At 49.2% G+C, this 26,511-nt stretch overlaps 1 protein-coding gene across 1 annotated transcript in view; it reads right to left on the reverse strand.

The window, feature by feature from the left end:
- Positions 1–513: 513 nt before the first annotated feature.
- IGSF9B (immunoglobulin superfamily member 9B) overlaps positions 514–26,511 on the reverse strand; it is an 88,622-nt gene continuing 62,624 nt past the window's right edge. The window contains exons 13-20 of the mRNA XM_090027645.1: positions 21,092–21,267; positions 19,735–19,961; positions 19,347–19,431; positions 16,871–17,032; positions 15,856–15,901; positions 12,728–14,365; positions 1,559–1,680; positions 514–751 (exon numbers count right to left, since the gene is read on the reverse strand). Of these exons, the coding sequence (XP_089883771.1) occupies positions 528–751; positions 1,559–1,680; positions 12,728–14,365; positions 15,856–15,901; positions 16,871–17,032; positions 19,347–19,431; positions 19,735–19,961; positions 21,092–21,267 (2,680 nt within the window). The 3' untranslated portion in view covers positions 514–527. The remainder of the gene's footprint in view (positions 752–1,558; positions 1,681–12,727; positions 14,366–15,855; positions 15,902–16,870; positions 17,033–19,346; positions 19,432–19,734; positions 19,962–21,091; positions 21,268–26,511) is intronic.

The raw sequence follows: 26,511 nt of genomic DNA on the forward strand, positions 1-26,511 counted from the left end.
AAAAATCTCATCCGCCTTCCAGGGCTCATAAAACTGAAGCTGTAACAGAGAAAAGTGGATTCGAGGAACACCAAATTCTTACAACAGTCCGAAGTTTGAAATCCTTTCACTCCTAGCATTGCACTTCCCAGCCTCACCTTTTCCTGCTTCTCTAAAGAGAGGCCAAACCTTGTGGAGGGGGCGGACAGGGAGGAGTAGCACTTTCCTCCTTGTTTCAAATATCCTTCCTCCTGCCCCCTCCTTGAGTAACTTTAAAGTAGAAGCTCCCCAGAAAGGATGGGGAGTCTCTCCCTGTAGGCAGAGACTGGATGCTGGTTTCCTGTGTGTTAATACCAAAGAATATGTGCATCCAGTGTGCTCAGCCCACTGGCATGAGAGCCAGACCTGGAGATCATCTCCCATCTCCGCACCCCCAACCTCCTCCCTCCCCGCCCCCCAAACCTTTTCCCCTAATGTGTGTAGTTGTTGAGATCTCTGCTCCCTCCTCCCCCACCCCCCCATTTGAACCTTCTTGGGCTGGCACTACGCTAGAGTAAGGTGGCATGCCCGCTGGAGTCGTCGTGGTCCACGCTGTTGAGAATAGCTGTCTGGTCTTCAGGAAGCTGCCGATGACAGAGGTCATCCTTCAGCGCTGAGAGGCGGGCGAAAGGGTCCTGACGAGGGTGTCTCTTCTTCTTGCGGAGGCAGACAGCTTCGTCAGGCCACAGTACCTGAGAGTTGGGAAGTTGCTGAACCTGGGAGGCAGAACCATCTGGGGAGGGGGAAGGAGAGAGGAGGGAGACGGACAAGTAATTAGCCACTTTCATTTCTTCAGGGTACCACGAGCAGGCGTGGCATTTTCAAGAGCTTGCAAAAAAAGTCACATGGAATTCAGTCCTAGCTTGGGCCGAGAAGCTTGCGCCCCAACTAGGATAACATCCCAGCCAGGTGACTTGGCTGGGGAGGGGGTTAATAAAAAGGAGGCCCCGTGAAAGAAGGAGGATTTTTGAAGGAACTCATTCAAAGGACTTGAAGACAAGGTTGCTCCAATGGCAAGGGGGCATGGAGGGAGGGAGGAGAAGACAGAAGAAAGAGTCAGGAGAGAAGTGAGGAGAACACAGGAAGCTAGTTGGGATGCAGGGAGAAATGAAAGCAGAGATGCAAGTAAGGGGGGTGGGGAGCAGAATTAAGGCAAGGATCAGGAGTTTAAAACTTACAGGTCAAAGCAGGCCTCTGAAGGGGCTGGAGAGGGGTCATTTCAAGACTCCCCAGCTGGGCAACTCTAAGCACTCCGGGCTATAAGGGAAGTTACTGCTTTCCATTTTTGGGTTAAGGTCAGGGAACCATTGCAACAAAAACTAGGAGTCTTCATTTTGACAAACCAAAGACGCAGGGGAACCCCAGCCGCCTAATGGAAAGAGCCCGATTCCTCGGAAAGGGACTGCGGAGCAGGGAAATAAAACACATTTCCTACATGAGCTCGGGTAGAGACCGGACGCTGGAATGAACTCCCGTTCAAGTCCAGACTAACGAGCAGGATGGGGAGTCTAGTGGAGAGTCTTGAGATCCTCACACTCACTGGATTGTTTTTTGGATTTCGAGGAGCCCTTGGATGACTTTTTGGGCTTCTTTATCCGCTGGTATTTCAGAGCTTCGAGCCTCTCAGGTGCAGCAGCATTCTGGGATGGAGATGGACGTTTTCTAGAAAGGAAAAGCAGACATGCGCCATCAATGGCTCTCTGCCACACTCTGGCCAAAAGAGCTGTCCCAGGGAAGAAGGTGGCCAATCTCCGCCAACTCTGCCATGGAAAAGGAAAAAGTGAGAAGCCCTGGGCTGATGAAGCAAGTTCAGCTGGATGTGCCGAAGTGGAACACGATGCTGAAGGAAATATAACGCCCTTGTATTGTACTCATCATCTCATGGACAGCTACAGTCCACCGCCCCCCACCCAACTGTTGCCCTCCCTCTCAAACCCTTGGTGAGCATACTTCAGGCAGAAACAGGCAAAGGTTACAGAGAGGTGTTGGACTCCAGCCCTGGCTGCTCCTGTGGACAGAATCAAATGCTTACTGATATCCAAGCTGCAGAGGAATTCAAAGAGCCATGCTAAAAAAACAACCGGCACCAAGGCTCAGGTCTTAAAATCATTTGTTTCTGTAACTGTAAAACCATTAAAATGAGCGTAGGGGGCAGATTCTATGTCCGACAAGGCACTTCCGGGAATTGATAGCAAATCCCTTTAAATGAAAGGAAAGAAAAAGGCACAAGGAAGCAGGACAGCAGCATCCACATGTGCAGAGCGGTGCACACTCCAGCTCTGGTGACAGTAGCCCAACAAACAGAACATAAGCAGAAGTCCTTCCCTTCCCCAACCCCTCAGCAAAAACAGGGACTGTACAGCAAAGACCCACGAAGACTTTGCAAACTAACACAGCTGGAGCTGGCTAGCTGGTGCTCTACTCCGTGAGCGCACAGCCATGAACAGCAACAGAAAGCCGATAGTACGGGAGCTTCTTACACCACGTCTGGTTTCTTAACCCTTAGACGTTGGCATTCCTTGCTCAATAGGACAGGATGCACCATGCCTTCGGTATTAAAGCGTTTACAAGATGCGATTTCTGGGGCTATGGCTGGAGAATCTGTGGTTTCCCAACATATGATCTTCCTTCAAGGGTTCATTAACATTTGCTTTCAACAGCCCATTTCACTAACTTCTTCCCTGACTGGATTATTCTTTTACCAAAGAGTGTAAGAGGTCGAAGGCCAGAACTTATCCCCACTATTGAATACCTACATGGACTTCCTTTCCCAAGTGTGATCCTATTCCATCCTCGACCCTGAAAAATCAGTTAATGCAAAAGTCTTCCTATCTGCCCCCTATCTTCTGTTTCTGTGGCTTTCTCTTAAGGCAAACACATTGGTATGTCACAACAGTAGGTTCATTGATGCTTTCTCCCCCAGGGACACGAGCAGTGTAGCATTGGATCAAATAGGTGACATGGGATCAGGCCCTAAGTATTTTCTTTCAACTGGTCGGTAGCTTTTACTTGCCTGTCTTTGCCTGTATAGATACTGGATACTACAACTTGCAGAGGGGAAAGAAGGGGTCTGTGCATTTAGGAAAACCTACACCTGGGACAAAGTCATTACTGTGCAACTATGGATCAGCTTTCCATGATGCTTCCACCCATTCTGCTGTCTTTCTTGTTCCTTCCTCCTTCCGACTCTGCTTTCATTTCTCTCAAAAGTGCAAAGCTGGCGCTCACAAGGGTAAAAAGGTCTTTGCTAGGGCCAGATACCCATGTGAAGTGCTCTCCCAGAGCCTTCACACAGTTCTGCTCACACCTCCCTTTTGTCCTGCAGCTCTCTCAATCCTTGATGAACTGTGCTCTGCTGGGCTTAATGCCCATGCATGCAATACGCCTGGTGATGTGAGCATGTGCCCCTACACAACTAAGCCAACGGCCACCCAAGAGCATTCATTGTGACAAAACCAGTATTTGGACCCAGGTTTCCACAGCTTAAAGGATTGAGAGCTCAGCCATTGAGCCACCCATATATTCCCCGTCTTTATATCTCACTTTTTAAAGTAGGAGAGTACATTTGTTTGGTCTCCTAACACAGTCACAAGAGACTTTTTACAGGGGGTGGTTAACAGCGTTTTCATAACTTACAAGCTCTTGGTAGGACCAGTAAATGTCAGCTATTTCCCACCCCCTGATAAACTAGGGGTAAAAGCTGTGAACCAACAAGAGTCAGTTGTTCCTTATCTCCTGGCAAACACACAAGGGTAACCAAACTTCACTGACAGCTACAAGAGAAAGAGGAAAAGTAGAATCACAATTCTTCCCTGGGCAGTTGTTTCAAAGAATTAGATAGCAGCAAGCAACATGGCATTTGAGCCTCCCACCCACCAACACAAGTGGATTAAAGGATCAGGGACTGAATTCACAGAGCAGGAATGGGGTCTTTATCGGCCAGATACTGTGCACAATCAGAAACATTCCCCTAAAAGCATTCATCTGAACCCAAGGAGAAGGAGTAACTCATCTTCTGCACACAGTTTGTTTTTCTGCATTTCAGGTTATCCAACAGCAGTCCAGCTTTCTGGGATTTCCATTCCCTCCCATCTTCAACAGTGGCAGAAACTGAGATGGGACTGATAAGCTTGGCATTGATGGGAGAAACTGTGCTTAAACTGAGGTGAGATTTTTTTTTTTTTTTTATGTGCCTGCTGCATTGCAACCTATGGTAAAAAAAGTGGGGATTACTTTACTTTTTTCTACATAAGGATGCCACTGCAGACAAGAGATGGAAACAATAAACATGGTGGGGCTGAAACAACAGAAGCATAAAAACTTCCAACAAAGACACTGGTTATGCTGACTGTTATATTTCTCACAGAAATGGAGCCCTTTGCTGGGAAAATGGAGACGGACCTAAAACGTTTGCAGGTTTGCCTACAAGTCCGCAGGGAATCTGCCTCTGCATCATCAACGACCCCAAACCGAAGGGGGTCTCCATCAGTCACTGCGTCATTTGGAGATAAGTCCCAAATGAAAAGGGAACTTCCTGTTCCAGCTGGAATGTGCATTGAAACACTAGTCTCTGACCCAAAAGAGCAGCAAAAGGATGAATTGCCTTACCTTTTTTTTCTTTTAGAGACCGCGAGGGAAACAAGATAACTACAAGACCCACATTGAGGTTAAGTGGCTAGAATTTAACCATGAATTTAAGATGAATTCAAAACCACAAGATTCCCAGAAAAGCCCAAGGATTTGCAAAACCCCTGAAGGCTACTATCTGGGTGTAAGCAGATCAGTCTAGTGCTAAACTGGTCTGGGGAGGATTGAGAAAAGCAGGAATTGGACAAAAATCTTGGATAGGAATTTCTACTCTGGCACTCTAGGGACTCAGCCAAAATACTTTAAGCTCAATTTCCCCAGCTGTAAAAGGAAGATAAACCTCTCACCTGGAGTTTTCAAAGTTAAAAGGAGTTAAGGTGTGGGAACTTTCTTTGCTTCCATAATTTTTACTTTGTAGCACTTCATTGTAGCCAATATTTGTGCTGGGAGATAACTTCCTGAGTATTTAACAGATTTAGACCCTGGGCTTCCCATTGCAAGGCAGCGTCCCTCTTTAATGACTGGTGCAAAGTCCACAGTACGGTGGTGACATTTTAAACAGAGAATCCCCTAAGGGCTTCTGTTGCAGTAGATGCTTAGCCAGAGAACTACAGGTCAGTGGCTTAGAAAGCTTTCAAATACTCTTCGGTAACTTGTAAAGCTTACTGATTCTGAAAACGGCACTGGCAGTACACAGAACATCCTGAATAATTTGATTAAGCAGCTGGGACCCAGCAGATGCAACTGAATCATAAGACATAGGGTATAAGAGATCCCCTTTCATGTTCACCACTCATACGGACATCAAGGCTTGAATAAAGTTCAGAGAAAAAGATCTTCAATCCCATTTAAGATGGAAGAGTTGAAACGCCCCAGGAAGCAGGTGGCTTCCACTCAGCAGAAGACAAAGCCCCTTTTTAAATGAGCTGCTTCTCCTACTTGTTGGAGGCATCTAAGAATTTCATCTTCCTAGCTAGATCCAGGATGTGTAAGAAGGAAGGGCCTATGGTTAAATTCTGTCTTTTAACACCACTTTCTGCAAAGCAAAAATATTTTCCAGCTGGAGGTAGTAGATCCAAGTTAAAGCTTGAATTTAAAAAGGCAGAGGTTCAGTGTATTTATCCCTCTTTAGTCTTCCCTATGATTCATATTGTGCCACTGAAGGATTACTAGCTGAGGCCACTCTGATGGTTGCCATCTTCTGCACCAAACATGCACACATGCTACCACCACTCCCCCTGCCCCACTTTCCCCATTTTTAATGTGCAGTTACTAAACTTTCATTCTTGGATACAACCTGCATGCGGGCCAACACTGAATTTCTCTAGCTAGAGCTGCCAATTTAAGTCAGGCCTGACCAACAGCAGCTTTTCTTATACCAGCCCTGGTCTGCCCTTCTGCTCTGCCAGGGCCGATAACACAGTTTCTGCTCTTTGTGCCCTGCATCTCTGAGCCGCTCTGCCAAGACTCCTCCGTCCTGACCCACAGCACTCCTGCTCTTGAACTGCTACCACACGGCTTTTCCAATACCACTCAGCCTTGACTTGCAGTAGCCCCTGTTATTTCAGCCAGGGGCCTTTTGCAGGAAGGTACTACCACCTGTGACAATGTTATGAAATTAGGCAAATACCCGCTAGAGATCAGGATGCAACGGCATCCCATTTGTTTCCATTTGTTCTCTAGAACAGGACTTGCAGCCACGTTTTCAGAGATCAGCAGCAGGTGCATTAAACCCATGTATCACTGTCACAGAGACAATGAGTAGCTGCTGGAGGAGGACATGACATCTGCTCACCAACAAAATTACATCCTTTCCACACACTCTTTCTTTCTTCCCCAAATGCAAGTGTTTCTGTTGTAATTTGTTACCAAACCCAACGAAACATGGCCCATTGACCCTGTCCTAGGACAGTGTTTCAGGCAGTTGCCTATGCACAAAGAGCACAACGAACACCAATGGGTTCAGAGAAGCAGAGGAGCTCATTCACCCGGGAGTACTGAGGGCACAGTAAAGAAAGGGAACTTTAAAAAAATGCAGGTGGCTTTCTGAAGTGAGCTTCCCTTGAAACGCTATAAAGCATCAGGGTTGGATCAGGAGGACCAATGGATTAATTCTTTGAGTCTTCAACTTAACAGCACCTCCAAATGAGCAAGGACCAGAATCATATGGACCAAAAGTTACTGAAGACACCTCAACACGACTGAGGGACCTCACAGGGTAGCCAGCACCTGACAAAGGGAAGGGAAATACCTAGAAGAGAAGAGTTACAAAGGTCGCATGCCCCGCCATTCCTCCTTGGGGGAAGCTGAAACAAGTCTCCGATACTTGTACCACGGAAAAGCTACAGGACCAGGTCCTCTAGCCCCGTCCAACAAAGAATCTCCCTCTTACTCTTCAAACTTCTTTCCAGGAAGGGGTCAGGAAGAGCAGGGGACGAAGCCTAGGGAAGTGCTGCTGATCTTTTACCCCAGAGTGGCAAGCCAAGGGAGAAGAGCCAGTAAGACCCTAGGGCGTACTGTACAAGGTCTCAGAGAAAGGTCTCTCCACAACACACGCATTACCTGCCCCTCTCCTCTTGCACCAAATGTACAGAGAACTTCAGAAACAGCTTAGAGACCTAAGCATTAGGTGCATCCTAGAGCCTGCAGGTCCAGTCCTAGCCAGGTTTGCTCAACCCCTCATCCTTCTGAAATTATGAAGCGAACGATCTACATGGTTTTATCTTTCTTGTAAGCCGAGGTCTCTTGCATGCTGCATGGACGCTCAAGTTCCCGTGAGACGCTTGTCACAAGAGTAGGACTCTCCCCTTCCCCTCCTCTCTTGGGTGCAACTGGCTGTTACCTCCACCCTAGAGGAGACTGTAAATTTGCAACTTGGAATCAGGCTGGGGTCCTTCTGAAGGAAAGATGCTAGAGAAACATAGCAGTCATATGCCCTTTCCCCACAGCACAGAGCTGCTGCTCAGGCACCGCTGCCGCAATGAGATAAGGAGCTGAGAATAGCGGGGAGCACACTGGAGAATGGCATCCCTTCTACAGGTCTTCAGACAACACAGGTCATCTACACCACAGACTTCACCATGCTGACAGGAGAGGACCAAGGGAGAGGAAAAGAGGGTGGGAGAGGAGGAGGTCGAGGGGGATTTAGAGGATTTAAAAAAAAAAAAAAAAAAAAAAGAAAAGAAAAAAGAAAAAAAAAGATAAAAATCAGGAGTGAGAAAAACTAAATGAGAGAGAGACAAAAGGGAAAAAAAGAGAGAGAGAAAGCAGCACTCAGACAAGGGACTCACAACTTCTCCAAGCGAGAGTGGGCGTGAAACGCATGCACAGGATCAGCACAAACAGTCTTTAAAGGGGAACCTGTTTTCTTTCAAACTGAAAGCGAGGAGCCCTCCTTCCCCACACAGGCACGGGGCAGTCTCCTCGTCTGCAGGATGGACGTGGCTGTGCCGCTCGTACCCGGAAGGTGCCTGAGGCCTTAAGCACCAGGCATCGGCCATGCTGTCCAAATGAAGGGGAGGAGCACCGGACAAACCGCGGTGCAGAGGAGCACAGGTGCTCGCTCACCTCCGCTGTGGTTTTTGGGTTTCCCACTGCAGTGAGATGACAGAATAAACTCTTCCCAATTAGGAGATACATTCACGCCACATTGGGTTCAATTAAAAGAAAAAAGGAAAGTTACTCGTGCTAATTTGATAATAGCATAAATTATCCAGGCTCTTAAATAAGACCTGCCCGCCCTTCACACAGCGAGAGAGATCACAAAGTCTACCCACTTCAGGCTTCCTGAGGGAATATGAATTAACACTTTGTGGAAAGAGTCATTCAGAGCCATTTGCATTTCTAGCTCCCTGCCCCCAGCTGCCCCTTTCTTCCAGCCTCATCTGCATGCATCCCTAGTCACGCCGCTAGCGGTGCCCCTAGTGCTGATCTGGAACCATCACAGAGCGTGTAAGCCGCTCCTCTGTCTTCATCCCTCTGCTTTCACTACTGTGGTATAAAACCTGACTGGTCTGATGTAAAACTCCAGTGCCTCTCATCCACTGACAATTTTACAACCTCAAATCATAAAGGAATTACTCGACTATACTCTTTATTGGATTTTTTTCTTATTAGAGCGAAGGATTTACTATCCCTTTTTGGGATAACTGTCATCTCCTCTTTGCTGGGGGAGCACCTGCCAATGAACCCGAGGTCCTAATCCTTCATCACTGTGAGTTTGACAAAGATGTTTTCCTCCTTTCTTCTCCTGCTCCTGGGTTCCTTTCAGCTCAGCCTGTGTGTCCGTGCATGATGGGGAAGAGTAACTGGCTAGCATTTGCCAGTGGCAGAGAATGAGGGAATCTGCATTGCAGCTCCCTTCAAACTCCTCTGAGCAGAGCTGCCAAAAGATTTCTGAGCCCTAAGACACTGGCTAAAGCCATAAACCCAGATATGAATTTGTGATGTCTTACGTCATGCCAAGACCACCGGTTTGGTTTCTAAGCCCCTTGGCTAGAGAAGTGCTGCCGCCTTGTTCAAACTCCAAAAAACAGCCCTGCTGAGATTTCGGAATATCGCTCCAAGCTGAACCTGGTGTCTGGACTCGAGTGGCCTTTGGCTGCCAGGGCCAAGAGCAGCATCCAGAAAGGTAAGCATCCGACACCCGATTCTGCCAAAAGGATGGAAGCGCTCTCTTCGCGCCCTATGAAGGCAATGCTTCCGATGGACACAGCAGGAAAAATGGCATCCTCCCACTACTGGCCGCATCCTTTGCGCCCGCCACCCACCTAATGACTTTCACTCTGTCCCCATGTCTTAGGCACCGTCTGAACTCTAAAGAGCCCCCACCATTCGGACCCTTCAGTCTCTCCTCTGCTTGAATGTCCAACCTCTGTCTTGGCCTTGCAGCTCCTACCAGCACACAAACCTCCCAGCCATCCCCCTCTTCCTCTCTGACTGCAGCACAGTCATCCGCACGGGCCTGGGATTTTATTACTTTGGACACCAGTCCCAGCTGTTCAACTCCATTCAGCAGGGCTCTCCTTCAGTCCCGCTGGGCTCCAATTCAGGGCTAGAACCTCAGTCCTACCTGTGGATAAATGGCACAGCCATTGTGGCTTCAAATTTCTGGAAAACTGCTGCCATACAGGCCTATGCATCATCACAAAGAATAGCAACAACCGGGACTGGAACAAGACAGATCGGCCTCAAGAACAATCTGCTTAATACTGGCCTTCATGTTACTAGGGCTGGCCTTGGCTTCTGGGCTTTGTAGCTAGCTTGTAGTTGGTCACATGTAGCTTCGGGCCCTTGTGCGGTTTGAATGAAAGGAGTAGGAAGAAAACTCTCTCAGTTCCTGGCAAGGGGTTTGAAAATAAACTTCCAGTTATTCTATTCCATTTCAGCTCCAGTAAAACCCACCGCCATCCCTGCATCTAGGCTCTGTCCCCAGAAAGACAGTCTCTGAAGAGCATTTCCTCAGTGAAATGCTCCAAAGTTTGGTTGCGTTTGAAGTTGTCAGTGTGTTTGAAGCCGTCTTTGCAAGAATCCAGAGAGGGAAGCCGTGCAGATACGGAGCTCTTCTTGCCATTCAAATCACTCTCTTTTAGAACAAAGATGAGGCATCCCACAGCACACGCTGTACTGCCAAACCCTGAGAAAGAGCCTTCTCCCTTCCCCCTGCACCTGACAAGACCCTCCTCCAGCTTCACACCATTTTGGAAGAAAAAAAGCCTCCCCATCTACCAAAATAAAACTGCACCACGGTTCTGAAATATAGTCCTGAATTCACAGAATGAGATCACTGGTCCAAAATAACTTCGTGCTAGCGGATGCCGATTAGAGAGTTATTACTAAGTCTTGCTTATGGAGCACCATTTTTAAAAATTATTATTCCATTATTCAAATTGGTTTGAAGAGCCCAAATTGAAATATTTAAAGGCCTAATTCCCTAAGGTATGTAGTGCGTCACAATCTCAGACTCCTCCGTAGAGTCCAGCGAGATCTCCCGCTGGCCAAAAGGAGGGAGGGCAGAGAGGCACGTAGGAAGCAACTTCCCAACAGGGATTTTAGGACTCTGCGGCTGAGCGGAAAGCAGGACCCCCGCACGTGTGAATCCCAGCCCATCAGACCATGCACAGCTCTACACAACAGAGAAGGAAGAGCTCTCTCCACCTCACCAATCTTACCTTAACAAAAACTAGAAGCTGCCAAATGTTAAACCTGCCCCCGATGCAGAAAGACCTCTCTGCAGAAATGAGAATATCTACATGCTTTTAAGTGGGGAAACCCAAAAGCCACAGAGACTATGCGCACAAAGGTTTGTCCTGGTATTTTACAAATCCTTATTCCCCTTTAAAGGAAGAGATGGTATTGGAAAAGCCCCTTCCATGTCCCCTCCCATGCCACGCTCCCCGCCACCCACCACAGCCCCCACACCATCCTTTCGGACATGGATCACCCTTACCTATTGAGCTGAGGAGAAGCTTGTCTCGACAACACTGCCCAGATAGCTGAGATTAATCAAAAACAAAGCAGTTATCAACACCCGCAAGGAGCCGAGCTCCGCAACACATCAGCACGTCAAAAACTCCAAAGGAAAAGGAGGAAAAGGAACCAAAACAAACAAATCGTTCAAACAAGTCTGGAGAAGAGAGGGGGAAGAAACAGAAGACAAAGAAAAGGAAATAAAAAACAAAGCGAATGAAAACACTGCATAAAAGCACAGACAACAGTGCTCTGACACAGAATTGTCCTGTGACGTCCCCATAGCTGGGGCTCTTCAGGGTCCCCTGCCTAGGTGAGATTGGAGACGTACAGATATGCGTGTATATATAGTTTTGAAAGCCTCAACAGGATTGGTTTGGGGCAGAGTTTGCTACGGTGGGTCCCAACTCCTTAGCAGAAGCACCCTTTCATCCCACTCACCCTGGCGCCTGCAACCAGCAACCAACAACAGTGCTGAAGGGGTTCACTGGGTTTCTAAGGACTTAAAAGCTTCCAGGTACCAGAGAGCTGAAGTGAAATGCAGGGAGCATTGCAGGATGAAAGTCTGTCTGCCACCCCCAAAGGCTTCCCTGACGTGACATTATCCTACGCCTCAAACAATGCAGGCTCCGAGTCTGACCATCAGCCTGTCCTCGCCTGCCCCAAACTCTTCTCCTCGCTGAATTTAACTGTTCTGAGTTCAGAGTTGGCTTCGATTCATTAAACCTTACGTTCCACCAGCTGAGGGATCAAGGGGTTAAACCCCACTACGTGAAAAATAAGCATCAAGGAAGACGAAAGGATGGAAGGAAAGCACGTCTACAAGATTCAAGGTGCTGCGAAAGAGACGGAGGGAAAGAGGAGAAAGACAGAGAGAAAAAGACGCTTTGCCTGCTGCAACCCTGGTACCTGGAAAACCAGCCGCTAGAGTTTAGCGCAGCGCCTCCCTCTTTGGGGCAGGACCTGAGAATGCCGGCAGCTTCCTGATTTCCAGTCGGGACTTTTTCCTCTCCTTACATGCTGAGCGTGTGGCTAAGTCCTCGTTTTCTCTCCCTGCCCGAGTCTTGGGGCTGCAGCATCCCTTTTGGAGATGGGGTGGCAGGGTGGCTTTGGCGGCTGCCTCTGTCTTGGGGCACGGTCAGACTCACAGTAAGGAACAGATAGAAGACGAAGAGGCACACGAGGCTGAACTTTCCGGGGAAGCCAAGAGCCAGGAACTAGAGAAGGAAACTGCCAGTGATGCTGGGACACTCACCCAACCAGCACAGGTGACTGAACCCATAATCTAGTTCCTTACATGCCTCTTCATGGACAGCACGCATCCCAAGACACGGAAGGTCCCAAATCGCAAGGAACTGTTGGAGAGTAACATACACCGTGAACACACAAGCGTTTCTCTGCCTAGTTCACCCACTAGCGTTAGCAGTGCCCATCAGTACCAAGCTGAGCAGCAACAGTAGCATGAGCCTCTTCAGAGCAGTGTCCCATCAATGCCAATGGGAAATCATCTCCAAAAGGGATGCTGCAGGGTGTCCAGACAAACCCTATAATATCAGTTGATGATGGTGGGGGAGGGAGTTGGAGGGAGCAGGTGAGGTGGGGTGGGGGGAAGGAGAAGAAGGTAGAGGGGAAACTAAAGGTTTCACACACTTACCCCGAAGTGGATAATGTTGTCGATGTAGGCTCTGGTCTGAGAATCTCCTCCCCAGCCCTCCTCGGAGAGGGAATTTCTCCAAAAACATCCATGCTGTCCACGGGCAGGGAGGAGCCCTGGGAGGAGGGGAAACCAGTGGCCAAAGAGGTGAAGGCCCCAGCAGGTCGATAGCTGGGACTTCCTCCCCTGCTGCTCTGAGCTGGGGATCCAGTTGATGGGGTGGACTTGCGGGAGAAGCTGACCGCTGCGGGGGGCTGCAGGGTGATCTCCGACATCTCTGCCTGCTGGATGAGGCCCGGCCGCGGTCTGGCACGTGCGGTCAGCTCCGGGGAGCTGTTGCGGGAGCTGAGGGGGCTTTGGGTCAGAGGGGAAAGCCTTGAAGGTTGTAGCACCACCTGATGTAAACTGGGCTCAGCCCTCCTGACTTGCCGAGGGCTAGGCCGAGGTCTGGGTTGGGGCTCATACCACCTGGTGTCCAGGCTGAATGTGCTTGTGCCGCTGTGGCCGACTGACTCGGACGGTTCGTGGTAAGGCAACACGGGTATGCCCATACCTTGACTGGTATGTCTTAGCTGCCCTTGACTTGCCATAGGTTGCATAGGTTTGTCCTGCCATTTGGTGGTGGTGGGCACAGAGGGTTGGCTTCTGCCAGGTGACTTGCCAGTCCAACTCTTTGGTGCCTCCAGGGGCAGAATGCCAGGGTAGGACGCCGGGACCTGGAGGGAGGAAGGGGGCGGCCCCCTAGGAAGACAGGCCTTCGGCTGTACACTCTCGGCCACGTTGCACTGCTGGAGCTGGTGAGGGAATATCATGGGAGAAGCCTCCAGGCCGCTGAACGGGAACTCGGCCCTCCCCCACGGCTCAGGGGATCGGCCCCCCGTGGGCGTCTGAGTCAGGGGCAACGTGCTGTTGGAAGCATTCTCCCCATTCTCCTCGGGGATCGTCGGGTGTCCAAAGGGCCCCTCAGGGTGCAGAGGGGGGGAGGACATGACAGAGCTGAGAGGGCTGACTTCTGGCATGTAGAAAGGTGGAGGGTCCATCTCCCCAGGACTGCTGCTGCTGAGGTAACCGTAAAACTGGCTGTGGTGAAAAGCCCGGGGGGCTGGTGGTCTGGTCTGGCCGGTGGCCTGCAGGCGGCCCTCGAGGGCCCCTGTCCCCTCCAAGCCCCTGTGGAACCTGGGGCTGTATGCTGGTGGCTGAAGGTAGGACTCCTGGCTGGAGGACAGAGGGGTCAGCTGGGATTTGAGGGCTGTTACAGATGAGGGCATCATGGGGTCATCGTTTTCTTCGTCCGACTGGCGGAACTCGGGGTACATGTCCGTCTCCTCCACGAAAGGGAAGCCCTCGATCCGGCGGGTCTTGAGCGAGGGCTCCATCTCGGAGGGGTCCATCACAAAGCGGCCATCTGGCCCACGGCTGATGAGCTCAATAGGGGTGGTAGCCTCAGCTTCGGCCTCAGCCTTGGAGACGCTGTATTTCTTGCTGCTAATGGCCCTCTTGGTCTTCTTGTAGAGAGACAACTCTTTCTCCTTGCTAGGGCTCAGCATTCGTTTGCCCGGCGGGCCTTGATCGTCAGAGGACTCGGAGGGGGGCCGGAGAGTGCGGATGCTCTCGGGACTCACCTTGCCGGAAGACAACCTAGACCACAGAAGAGAAAAAGCCAAAAAACAAAACAAAAAAGGGGACGGTCACAGAGAGAGAAGAAAAATCTGGGGCTCGCATATCAGCACAGCTGAGCCACAGGCCAACTGGACCCAAAAATCAAAGCCTTAACTGTTCTCAAAAGAGAGTCCTGGAAGACGACAGTGCAGAAACCATTACGATGGAAGAAGCTTTTCTCACTTTCAGCAATGCCCGCGTGGTTGCGCAAGTTGTGAGGAAGTGAGAATAAGAGAAAAGGAGCAAAGAAGAACCACATCACCCCCCATGCCCCATATTCCCGAATGGAGAAGTGGTCTATTCTTACATACACCCCCAAATGCCAGCAATATTGGCACTACATTTCCTTCAAATTAGCTCCAGAACCCCAGAGAACTAGAGACCAGTGAAGACAGGTCTAGAGCTTGGCTTCATGTCAAGTACTCAAAAACGGTTATGCTTGTTTGAACTATCAGAGCCTCTTGCAGATCTAGGCTGAGAGTTTTCCAACAAGTTCTCTCTCACGCGATTCCTAATGCTTCCGCTTCCAGATAGAAAGGAACATGATAACACATTCCTCTTAAAGGATTTGGGCACTTCTGATTCCAGCTCAACCTAAGAAGTGGAAAGAGTGTCAACCAAACGGAGTGGAAAAAAGTCATCCTTCCTCCCAAGCTTAAGGGAGGGGGCTTGACAGGTATGCAGAGGGAAGCAACTGCATTATGAAAACAGTTCCTCTGTTCCCACTGAGAAGGCTTGGGACATAACAAGTTAAAGGCAGAAGTGCAGCAGATCCAAATGGTGAACCCGAGATAAGGAAATTAAAGCGGATGCCAGCCAAACAAGATTAAAAACACTGGGGTGTCCCACATCTTCCATGATTCTCCTGAAGCCACTACGGGAGGTAACCTGAGACTTATGATCACATCAGGAAGAAGCTCTGTCCCTACCAACTCTTTCGGGTGGATGTCCTGAGTAGTTCCAGTAGGTTCTAGGAGTTGTGACAAGCATGGCAAATGGCAGTGATCCATAAGTGCGAAGAGGAAGCTAGAATAGGGGAATAAGGCAAGGCATCATTCTACCCTCTAAGTTCCCCATTGAAAGAACATGCACACACACACAGACATGCTCACACCAGAAGGTGCAAGATTTCTAGACACCTAGCTTCCATTAAGGTTCCCATTTTCCCTAGGCCGCCCCTTCTTTTTTAGCAACCACTTATAATACTTCTAGTACAATTCCATTCCACCTCTACTAGGTTTGCACTGTGCCCTCGGGTCTTTACGCAGGTTCGCTGAATCTGCCTCCTCTCTCGTCTGCTCCAAAACCATGTAGTGTCTTGCAGGTTTTTGGTTCCAAAGAGTTTAGGAATCATCAAAAGCAATGTTAGTCATTTCCATTTCCCACAAGCAGCATCCCTACAAAGAGAAGTCTCAAAACCACTTGACAGATCCCAGCCTAGGTGGCACCTCTGAGTCAGAGATACTTACGGAGACTCCAGACTCTTCCTGCAGTGGGTAATCGAGAGAGGAGGGTCTGGAAGAGAAAAAGGGGAATGCTAAAGAGGCGCAACTAGGCAGAAAGAGGCAACAAACTTCTTACATCAAGAACACCAACAAAAAAAGACACTCAACAAGAGACCAAGGTTTGGTAGTTCTAGTGCTTTAATGGTTGCTGACAACAAAGAGCTCCAGACAAGTTCCTATCAATCCTGTTGCCACAATCTCATGCACCTGAGATGAACAAAGTCCATGGCCCCAAGTCCCCAACCAGTGTAAATCTGTTGCAGGTTTTCTCAACTGATCTTTCTCGTGTGGTTTGTTCCAGTCCCAGTTTTATACAACTGGAGCGATGGGACTTCCACCACTTCCTGTGTGCAATTCTTCTACAGTCTAACGCGGCAGTTCATAGGCTACATGATCCGTGCAGCCCCAGTGGTCTGCGCAGCTGTTCTTGGTGGCCCGCTCAAGGGATTGACTTGAGAACCAAGCACTGGGGGGATCTTAGGAAGGGGAGTGTCTGAATGAAGAGTCTTCCCTTTTCTTGCCAAGAATGAAAAATTTCATTCTAAACCCCCCTGGTCTAACAGTTATCGCCATGCAGAAGATTCCCTCAAGCTCCCCGTCTGCAGTTGCTCTCTGTTTCATCTTCACCTCACCCTGCCTCTGCCATTTCTGATCACGTTTTTAGACAGCAACAGAGAGAGTATAGCCTGAATACATCTTTTCTTTGGCACATAAGCACTTCATTTTTCTCCCTGAGCTGTAAGAGGCTAGGGCCTTTTGAACATGAGCTCTAGATTGCCATACACGTCTCTGAGGCTTTATTTTTAAACCATCTATTCAGATCATAGATGAAGAGGGGAAGGAGAAAAAGTCACGGCTGAAGGATGGAGGTAGGACAGGCTTCATCTGGAGACACTCAGGGGTGAAAGAAGAGACAGACAGGGATGAAGATCACAACCAAAACAGAACAAGATCAACACACGCAAGGAACTAGCCTCACCTTTCTTACGCTTGAGCTTCCGTTTGCGTTGTTTGTTGACAAAGCAGGCAGCTAGCGTGCTGAAGAGGATGGCAGCAGCCAAAAAGCAGATGGTGGCAACAATGCCAGCCAGCACCGGGCGAGCCAAACCATCATCTGTTAGGTCAGGCTGTGGGAAAACATCTGGAGAAAATAAAAAGGAAAAGGAAACCCCTCTGAATTACCAAAACATACTGCAGGATGCAAGGAAGTGGGAGAATGTGTCAGTATAGCTCACATGCATTAACTGAAGCAACTACCGCAGAACTGGCTGGCTCATAAGACTGCTGAAAGGAGCACAGGATTGGAATTGGAAAGGAGCGCAGGATATCAGGGGCCTGTTCCCTAGTCAGAGAACAGGCCCCTGATATCACTGCCATGTGCGTGACAAGCGTTTCTCTAACAGGGTCCAAAACAACACTGACCCTAGCCTGCATTGCATATCATACAAGCAAAGGTCCCAATAACAAAGAGAAAATCCCTACAGTGTGCCAAAGGGAGAGAGAGGGGCCAAGGCATCACCAATATCTTGGACTCCAGATATGACAGAGCATTTCACGCCTAGGTCACATCTGTGTCCAGCCCAGCCTGACAGTAAATCCATCCTGCTATTATGAGGCAGGTAGGTGGTCCACAGGAGGTGGGCTTTAGGCTCTCAAATCAATAGCCTAGCGAACCAGCAGACACATCCCAATAAAGCAAGGATGCTCAACTCCCAGTCTGAGGGCCAAATCCAGCTTACAGAGCCACGTCATGTGGCCTGCGGGGCTCTCCAAATGGCTGGAAATTTGGCAACTGGAGAGCAGTGGTAGCATTAATTGCCTCTCCCCTGCTGCCAGATGTGGATCCGTGGGGAGTCCCCCAGGCCAGATAACATGGCCATGAGTGCTAGACTGGCCACATGCTGGTGCAAAGCCAGGTGTGCAGGGTCAAGCTGGCAGGTGGTTGCATCCAGACCTATGAGGTGATATCCACACAAGCAAAAGCTACCAAACTCCAGCACACAAGCTCCACAAGAGGAAAGGAAAAGGCTTCAGCTTGCATCAAGCCAAGAGTTTCTGCGGAGCACCACTTGGGGGCAGAGCAAGACTAGATTTGCCCTCTCTCTGCACAGCAGAGACAAGTTACAGCAGATAGCTCGGCCTCCTGTGCCCTGAGCTGATGTAATTTAGGCTCACATCATTCTTATTCCTCACTCTCCTTCTATGGATTATGTTTCTTTCCATCACAACGTGCTAATTTTTGAAACCGGGGTGAGGTGAGGCTTCTCTTGCATCCTGTTCATGAGATGCTCTTCTGTGTTGCGAAGGGGGCTGAACAGTGCTTTTTTATTTTTGTGCTGCAGTGTGTTGCAGTCTGCTACGTGGAGCTACAATACCTTTGCTTCTGCTCCGCACTGCAGTGCTGCATTTCCCAGTATGCAACTTGCATTTCCATTTCGATGCTGTGCAGCTCCCGATTTGGATCAATGTTCTTGGTGCGTTTGGCAGAGCTAAGATTCACAGCAACTCCCTGGCTTCGTCAGGCTCTTATGTGGTACCACACTGTGTTGTGTTGATATATTATGTGCTCTGCTTTCGTACTGGTCTGTGTGGTATTAATAAGTTGCATTGTTTTCTTTCCTGTTCCAATTAATGCTGTTTTTTGCTGCTTGGAGATCCATGATGACTTTCTAGTTTTTGATCCTGGGAGCAGCAGAGCACTCAATTTCTACTGAAGTCCGTGCACAGACAGCTTTACACCTCTGGAAGGATCTGGCTCTCCCTTGCTCCTTAGGGAGCAATAATGCTTCCCACGTGCAACTCTACAGGAACGCCTGCATTGTGGCGGCAGCATATCACACCAGGGACACTACAGAGCATTCTGCCTGCCCCCTCGCCCCCACTACCTGCTCCTACTAATATTTCATAGACATTAGGGTTGGAAGGGACCTTGAAGATCATCAAGTCCAACCCCCTGCCCCAAGGATATGTTCCAAATCCACCAGAAGGACCACTCAGGCATTGTCCCAGGGGCAGTTCTCAAAGACAGGTCTCAGGAACAGTGATAGAGGGATGTCCTGGTGCTACCTCAACAGAACATTTCTGGATTTGGAGCAGGCAGGCAGGTGTGCTCAGCAGGGTCCTGGGTGGGACTCAGCAGAGCAAACACAGCCTTTGCAGTACAGGCAGGTCTGGAGGCATACTGGAACATGTGTAGACATATCCGAGTTAACCTTAATCCGGCCAGTTTCAGTGGCAATTGCTATCCAAGCACATACCCAAGTTTCCAGGCATCTTTATACATCCCCCATTGACACACCTCAAAACCATGCAGCCCCAGCCATGCCATTGCTAGTGCCTGTATTAGCTCAAAGAAGACTAGCCCAGCTGTGCTTATGCGCATCATGATCACACCTCTGGCTTCAGTGTAGACTTGCTTTAAATTACCAGTCACTGGAGGAGAAATGATCACCTACCTGTACTGGACACACCAGCTATGTTACTGGGCTCGCTGATGAGATCCTGCATGACAGCCAGAACTCTGAACTCATACCAGGTGTCCTGCAAACACGAAACAACATGTGCTACTGATGAGAAACTTCCTTCAAGAGCAAAACACACCGGGAAGCTTTTGGCAGACCAGCAAATGGAGCTGCCCAACCTTGTTTTAGAAGGACCACCCATCTCTTGGGCCGATAAGGGAATTCCTTTGGAAACCAAACCTGTCCCAACTATGGCAACAAGCAAGAGAGATGCTAAGAATATACCCAGGAAGCTCCCGCAGTGCTGTACTACAGCTGACGTAGCGACTGGGGGACCCCGGGAAGGAGCAGTCCATTGCACAGCCAGCCTGCCTCTGCTTACCTGAGACAAGTCCTTGGCAAAAAAGTCATTGTCGCTTCCCAGGATGGCATCATCCAGTATTTCCCATCTCTCCCCTACACGGAACTCCATGATGTAATGGTCAATTGGAAAGCTATGATTGGCTGGAGGAAGCCATGACAACAGGACTCCTTGCTGTGTCCGATTGGCTGTTAGGCACCTCGGTGGGGTAACTAACACCAGGGGCTCTGGAGTTGTTACAGGGAATGCTGAAGACACACAAAGTGGGAAGGGGGTAAGGGGAAAAAATGCATTTAATGACCTCCAGGAAAAAAGTAGCTGGCTCCTGCATCCAGGCCAGCAGCTTCACATTAATGAGCGCCCATGCCCTTCCATCCTCTGCGCTCACACCTCCTGCAAAGGGCCAGTGCTATCTTGCCTTGATCTTGCGATCAAGCAGTCACCTGATCCCAGCTGACTTCCCACCTGTGGCAGGGGGGACCGGACCCGATGATCTCATGAGGTCCCTTCCAGCCCCTAATGTCTATGAAATCTATTAAATGTGGACTTGTGCCAGGAAAGAGTTAAGCCGTGAGAGTCTGCGACCCTCTCGAGCTCCTAGACACACATCATCTACCTGCACTGGAGAGGACCGCACCGCACCATGGAAGTGCAATAAGGGCTGTTTTATGACTCTGGGTATGGACAGACAAAACACCACCAGTTTAGAAGGAGAAGCTACTTTGCACTATTCAAGCTGATCTACTGCATCTGTTTCACATGCCATTCATCCTATAGTAAACGGAAACTCAACTGCAATAAGTTAGCAGCCATTTCGTTCTGGGGTGAGCTGTCCCAGCATAGCTTCCAGTTACTGCAGGACAGGCACAGACGCACAAAACAGTTACAATAGATCAGCAGACGCATGCTCATGAGCAGCAATTCTCCCCTCCCCCATGTCTGCCGGTATAATTGGTTCATCCAAGCATAGTCTTTCAGAAGCATTAGGCACTGACTGCAGGCTGAGACAAGGATGTGAACTAAAGAGATTGTTAGTTTGCTTCATTACGGCATTCGTTACTATTCTTCAGCTGCAGGTTTAAGACATGCATCCACGCACGTGCCACCAGCAAGGTCTAACGTCTAGAAGACAGAAGGGATCTAAGGGAAGGGGAGCAACTGAAGATGCCATGAGGCTAGGAGGAACAAGGGACACAATATTAAAAATGCCAACCAGCTCCCTGGTCTTTCTGCTGAAACTGCCCCCAGGGGAGCTAGCGGTGCTGGTCATTCTGCGGTGTCACCTGGAGCAAGATATGGCGCGCGCTGCAACCAGCAAGTTGTCTCCCTACTCTTGGGACTCTCAGTCTCGGCCCATCCCCACGCTGTACCAACGCACCTAGAGTGTTCACAGTGACCACCTCACTGAAGGAGCTCGTGCCCAGTTTGTTCTGAGCCAAGACACTGAACTGGTACGCTGTCTCTGGTTCTAAGGTATCCACCAGCAGCCAACTAGAACCTGATGGCACTGGAAGAGACAGCCAGTCATGGGGTCCAAACTGTGCTCTCTTCATCCTGCCAAGAGAGAAAACAGGCAACTCAAGCGGAGGTGCTTTTGAGAAAGAGAAAATAGTGCGAGTCAGTCTCTTAAGCAATCATGGAACAGTTCAAAAGATGGATTGGGCTTCACGCCAGAATGTGTATGGACATGGAGCTGAGAGTCTGCCACCATAGAGCATGCACCGAAACTGGGCTAGGGGAAAGACAGAAACCAGGACTCATGCTGTTCGCTGGGTGCCCTGGAGCTCTTCCCTTGGCTCCACCCTACACCCATGCAGAGGGTACATTAACAGCACTCCCAACCCTCCCTCCTGCCTTACACCATACTCTACACAAGCAGCTCTTATACTGCAGTGGGTGTATCTACGCATGCTATTAGCATGGAGCAATAAACTCTGGTGCATAATGCACTGGAGTTTATTGCTCCTGGGTGCCGCGTTTACACGTGCATCTAGGACCACAGCGCATTGAGGTGGGTCGGCTCGGCCCCAGCTGGCAGGGTGCCAAAGGGGTCAGTCTGCCAGCCCAGGGCTGCTCTGGCCCAGCTCACTGTGCTGAGGAGGGGCTGGATGGGGCATGAGAGTGCTACAGTGTGGGGTTAGCTGGCAGGCAGCCCCTGCACTGAAGCACCTTGCTGCCCCAACCAGCCCCATCAGCATCTACACGCATGTTGCTGCGCAGTAAATAATGCCACCACAGGGTAGTACTTCTATTTATAAATACTGACCTATGGCAGTGCTTCTTAGTTTACTGTGACCTAACAGGGTCACACGTGTAGGCACAAGAGATTTTACTGTGGAGCCAATTAGGCAGCTCCACAGTAAATGTCTCAAGTAGACGCGACTGGTTTTGGCCAATATAGAGCCTTGTAACTCAACAAACCTGCCCCAGAGTATCCAGAGCCAGATCCTTACTTCCAGCAATGACAAAAGCAAATGGACCACACTTTTTACTGCCTGTTAAAATTGTAGAGCTGTGGAAGAGCCAGAATAGACTCTGGCTTAGTGTCACCAATGCACTGTTGCCAAAACAGGATTGAATTTTGTTCTCAGCCCTTCCAACACCTGTCGTCCCACTGGAGACAATGAACCAAAGTAGGATCTGAGTTGCAGCTACACAGTAAGGACGCTCAGAGTCTGGAGCATTCTGCAACTCTGGATATGTGCTGGCGAGGGGAGAGTCAAACGTAAGACCCCAGGCTGGATCCTCACATACAAAGCCCTGTTTATAGTGTCCGAATAGTGAGAGAGGCTCTGAGAACAGAATCAATTTTATCTGCACTGCAGAGCAGCAGAAAGGAGCCTCAGTGTAAATGAGAACCAAACCCAACAGGTTTGCACACCCATTACAGAAACTGCTGCTGATAATCCTCATTACTGCTAATGAAAAATAGGCCAGATTGAAAATCAAGAAGAAATGTGATCCAAGGGATGCCAGTCTGGCAGCTTAGGGCAAAAAAATCCCCCCACCCCAAATTTATATTATATTTACTTGGAAACTAAGTAGACATGTTTGAGACAAATAAAGGAACAGATTGATGCACTTTAGGTAAGTTTAGAGCAGAGCTTCACGTTTCTGGTGCTCTCCCCACTCATTATAGCTGCACTTTAAGAACATAGGCAAGCAAATTGGTTTAAAAAAAAAAATGGAGCAGCATAACAATGCTTTGAATAGGTCTTTCCCTTTTGGTGCTTTTATCCTTCAGTGGTTTCCTGCCGCTTCCTGCAAACTGAAAGCCTGTGGCTGCAAAGTATACAGACTTCTATCTAGCCCCTCAGACTCGGACATGGGTTTCCAAACAGTGAAGAGCTACGTGTGACATCCAAGAAATATGAGACCTGATAATCCCACCAAAACAGCAATGAAACTGGGTGATCCTAGAGAATTTAGAGACTGAGAAGACGACAAAGCTCAGTCAGTACCTGGGAAGATGATGGGATCCTCTTATTTCTCAATGACCATTTTTGCCTATTCTAACTATCACCAATTCATTCCTTCTGTTAGCTAATGGGTGGCCAACATACTAAGAGGGATCCACAAAGAAAAGCCTGTGGTAGTTCACAGTGGTATCCAAAATAGCACTGTCTGGGAGCACTTGCAGAGAACTCAGCATGAAGAGGAGAGGGACAGAAGTGAGCCTTTGGGACAGGAAAGCCTCAAGGTTTTTTTTGTTAGTCTCACTCTCTCTCTCTCTCATGCACACACAATAAACAAGGTGAGCAACAATTCCCAAATGCAATCTCTAGACTCCTGACTTGCGAGACTTCCTGCCAAGCCAGAGCGACACAAAACCATGAGAAATATCATGATGCAAAGACTCCAATGCCTCAAAGAAGCATCGCTGCAATGCACCATTATTGCCAATATCAATAGGTATAACCTCTACGCCTCTATTTGGAAGATATATTCTAGTGATCACTCCCATAGACTGCAGTTCACAATAATGTCAGTAGAGTATTTAGGAGGGGTTACCGTAGGTTGTGAGATGAAGTGGGTGTGTGTATGTATTTGAGAGAGACACATTACAGTGTAGAGGCCAAATGGAAAAGCCACAAGCTTCGCTTTTAGGCAACTCCATGAGGCAGGAGGTAAAGGATGGGGCAGACAAAATGGGAGGGAGAAAAAGAGGTGGGAAAGGAAGCATCAAGGGGTTGAAATGAGCAAGTGGGGAAGACGGCAGTGCATGTGCACAGAGCAATGCAGCATAAACCGGACCAGAATGAGCTGCAGAGACACGACTGCAGATAGGAGTCAACACCCTGACCTAAAACCTACAGTCCCCAGAATCCTCTGTCCCAAAAGCCGGTGTTTGGAGTCAGGGGAGGAGCTGCTGTGAAAGGAGATTTGTCCGATTCAGGTTTCCCATAAGCACCAAACCATGCTGCTTTCACGTTCCCTTCCACTGGCTCATTATGGATGCGTGACCCAGGCCTCGAAGCTGTCAATCTCGGTAAGGCAGCCAAGTAACTGGAACTGCCTGACATTGGGGGAGGTTGGGAAATAAATCCAACACTTACCACCATCAAGTATGAGAAAAGCTCTTCCATGACGAGACTGCATGAACCAAACCAGGATGTTCCAGTTACACAGCTGTCTTCCCAAGGACTCTGCCTCCGAATATCTCCATGAAACTGGACCCGAATTCAGTCCCTGCTCGTAATTACCAAAGGAAAGTCTCGGCTACGTGTGGGTCCCAACCGTCCCGCTAGCGCACGGCCCTACGACCACAAGTGCCTTCTAAGGGAGCCAATAAACTAGCAGGAACTTTGACAGCCTTAGGTGGAAGAGACAATATAAAGGAACAAAAAGATTCATATCAGAGATGCCGCTCCTCCTCTTCAAAGCAGCAAAAGGCAGAAGCGAGAGAATTACTCAGGCAGAACTGCAGCCTCAGGGTGGTGGCCAGTGCTCCTCTCACTCCAACAGATTATAACATGCAAGGCCGTAAGTGAGAGCTGTTGGCAGCTACCTCATCTACTACATCCATATTCCAGGCATGATCCCACTTCAAGGGCCTCAGGTATGGGAGTGGCTGCTTAAACCCCATTCATTTCTAGCCTAAAGCACCATAGCAAACCAGAAGTAAGCTAAACTGGTTTGCGAGCTAAACCTGGCAGACTGGGACGAACTCTGCAGCTCTTCGAATCTTTATTCCGGCTGGTTGAAGACGTTGCCATTGTAGACAGTGGTGACAAAGCGCAAGCTCAAAGCCTCTTGATGCTCTATATTCTACCTCCCCAGGTGCAACGTTGCCAGCATTAATAGTGGGAGCTCAGTCCAAAGAGAAGAAAACGTCGGAAGGATGTAGCTGTGTGGAAGGCCAAGAGGAGAAAGGGCAGACCGCAAAGGGCTCAGCCTGAGGAATGTGCTGCTTGAAGAGGACAGTATAAACACAGCAGGGAACAAAATGCATCACCTTTGGCTGGGTACAGATTTCCAGACTGCAAATAAGATCAGAGAAGAGGGCGCAAGGGCTGACGTTGATAAGTGAACGCCAATAAGAAAGAGCTGCTCGGCAATGCAAAGCCCTTTTTCACCTTAGCTCCCCAATCCATCGAGCGCCTTATACCACTAGATTCTCCTTGCTGGCTCTTTCTGCGACCAACTAAAACTCGGAGGACTAACTGGCCTCAAGCAAAGGGTCCCTTCCTTTCTCCCCAGTGTGCTGCCTAAGGTCCAACACCACTGCAGTGATCTTGCACCAGACCTGAGCCAACATTCACACCTCTCCCTGCCCAGTCTTTCCCTTGCATCATATTTCACTTGGGCTCTGCAAGCCACGGGGAGAGTTGGGGAGTCCAGGGTTTTCAGGAATGCAATGAAAACCAGCACAGGAAGTTGGCAGCACGCAGCAGCAGCTGGCATCCTCCACCAAGGCACATCTCCCAGGGAAGGCTTAATCATTCCTTTTCAAGGACAGTTTAATCAGAGATGCAGCCAGGTGAATTCTTTGCCCGAAGCCCATTCCCTTGCTCAGGGCTCTTTTTTCACCCTCATTTTTCTCTCTCTCTCCTCTCAATTTCTCCTTCTTTTTGTTGCCTTTCCTTTGTCTCCCAGCACAATTACCCAGCCCCCACTTTCTGAACACCGATACTGTCCATGATCTAAAGCTGAGTAGAATTTATTATGGAAGGCATGTATCCAATCTCCACTCTATCAGCAGACTCCATCTGGCCAAATTAAGGGAAGGAAAGTGAGCAAAAAGAAAGTAACAAAAAAAAGAAAAGAAAAAAGAAACCCCCCCAGCGAACCAGGGGTGGGGGAGAAGATGTGGCTCAGAACGGGAAGGTCGTTTTCACCTTTACATTTCAGTTGATGGATTCTCTGACAAGAAGCAGGATGAGAAAAAGCTCAGAGGCCGAGTGAGAGGCTGGCCAGTTCTGCAGCCTGTCGCAACTGAGGAAGCCAAGGGTCTGCTGCAAGAGCGCTGCACCGCTCCACTTCTTTACAGGGGCGCGGGGGAGAAAGCCAGCCAGCTGGCTTAGGGAGCAGCTACAACGCAGGGGTCCTGCCACAGGCAGAAATTAGTAGCGTGAATCCCAGGCAATGCTATGTGGAATGTGAATCCTGGCACCCTGGAAAACTCAGGCCTGAATACTGACACTAATCCTGCGTGTGCAAATCCCACTGTGTTAAAGTGGTGGATGTGCAAACCTTGACGTCACTGCTGGTGTGCATGGATTCAAAGATGCCAGAACGTGAGGTTCACTCTGAGCAGGTTTTAAAAGGCTTTTTAAGGTTATCAGCCTTCTGCTGCTT

Source organism: Crocodylus siamensis, chromosome 14, assembly GCF_052110815.1.
Source record: "Crocodylus siamensis isolate JL-2025a chromosome 14, ASM5211081v1, whole genome shotgun sequence".
Classification (NCBI taxonomy): domain Eukaryota; kingdom Metazoa; phylum Chordata; order Crocodylia; family Crocodylidae; genus Crocodylus; species Crocodylus siamensis.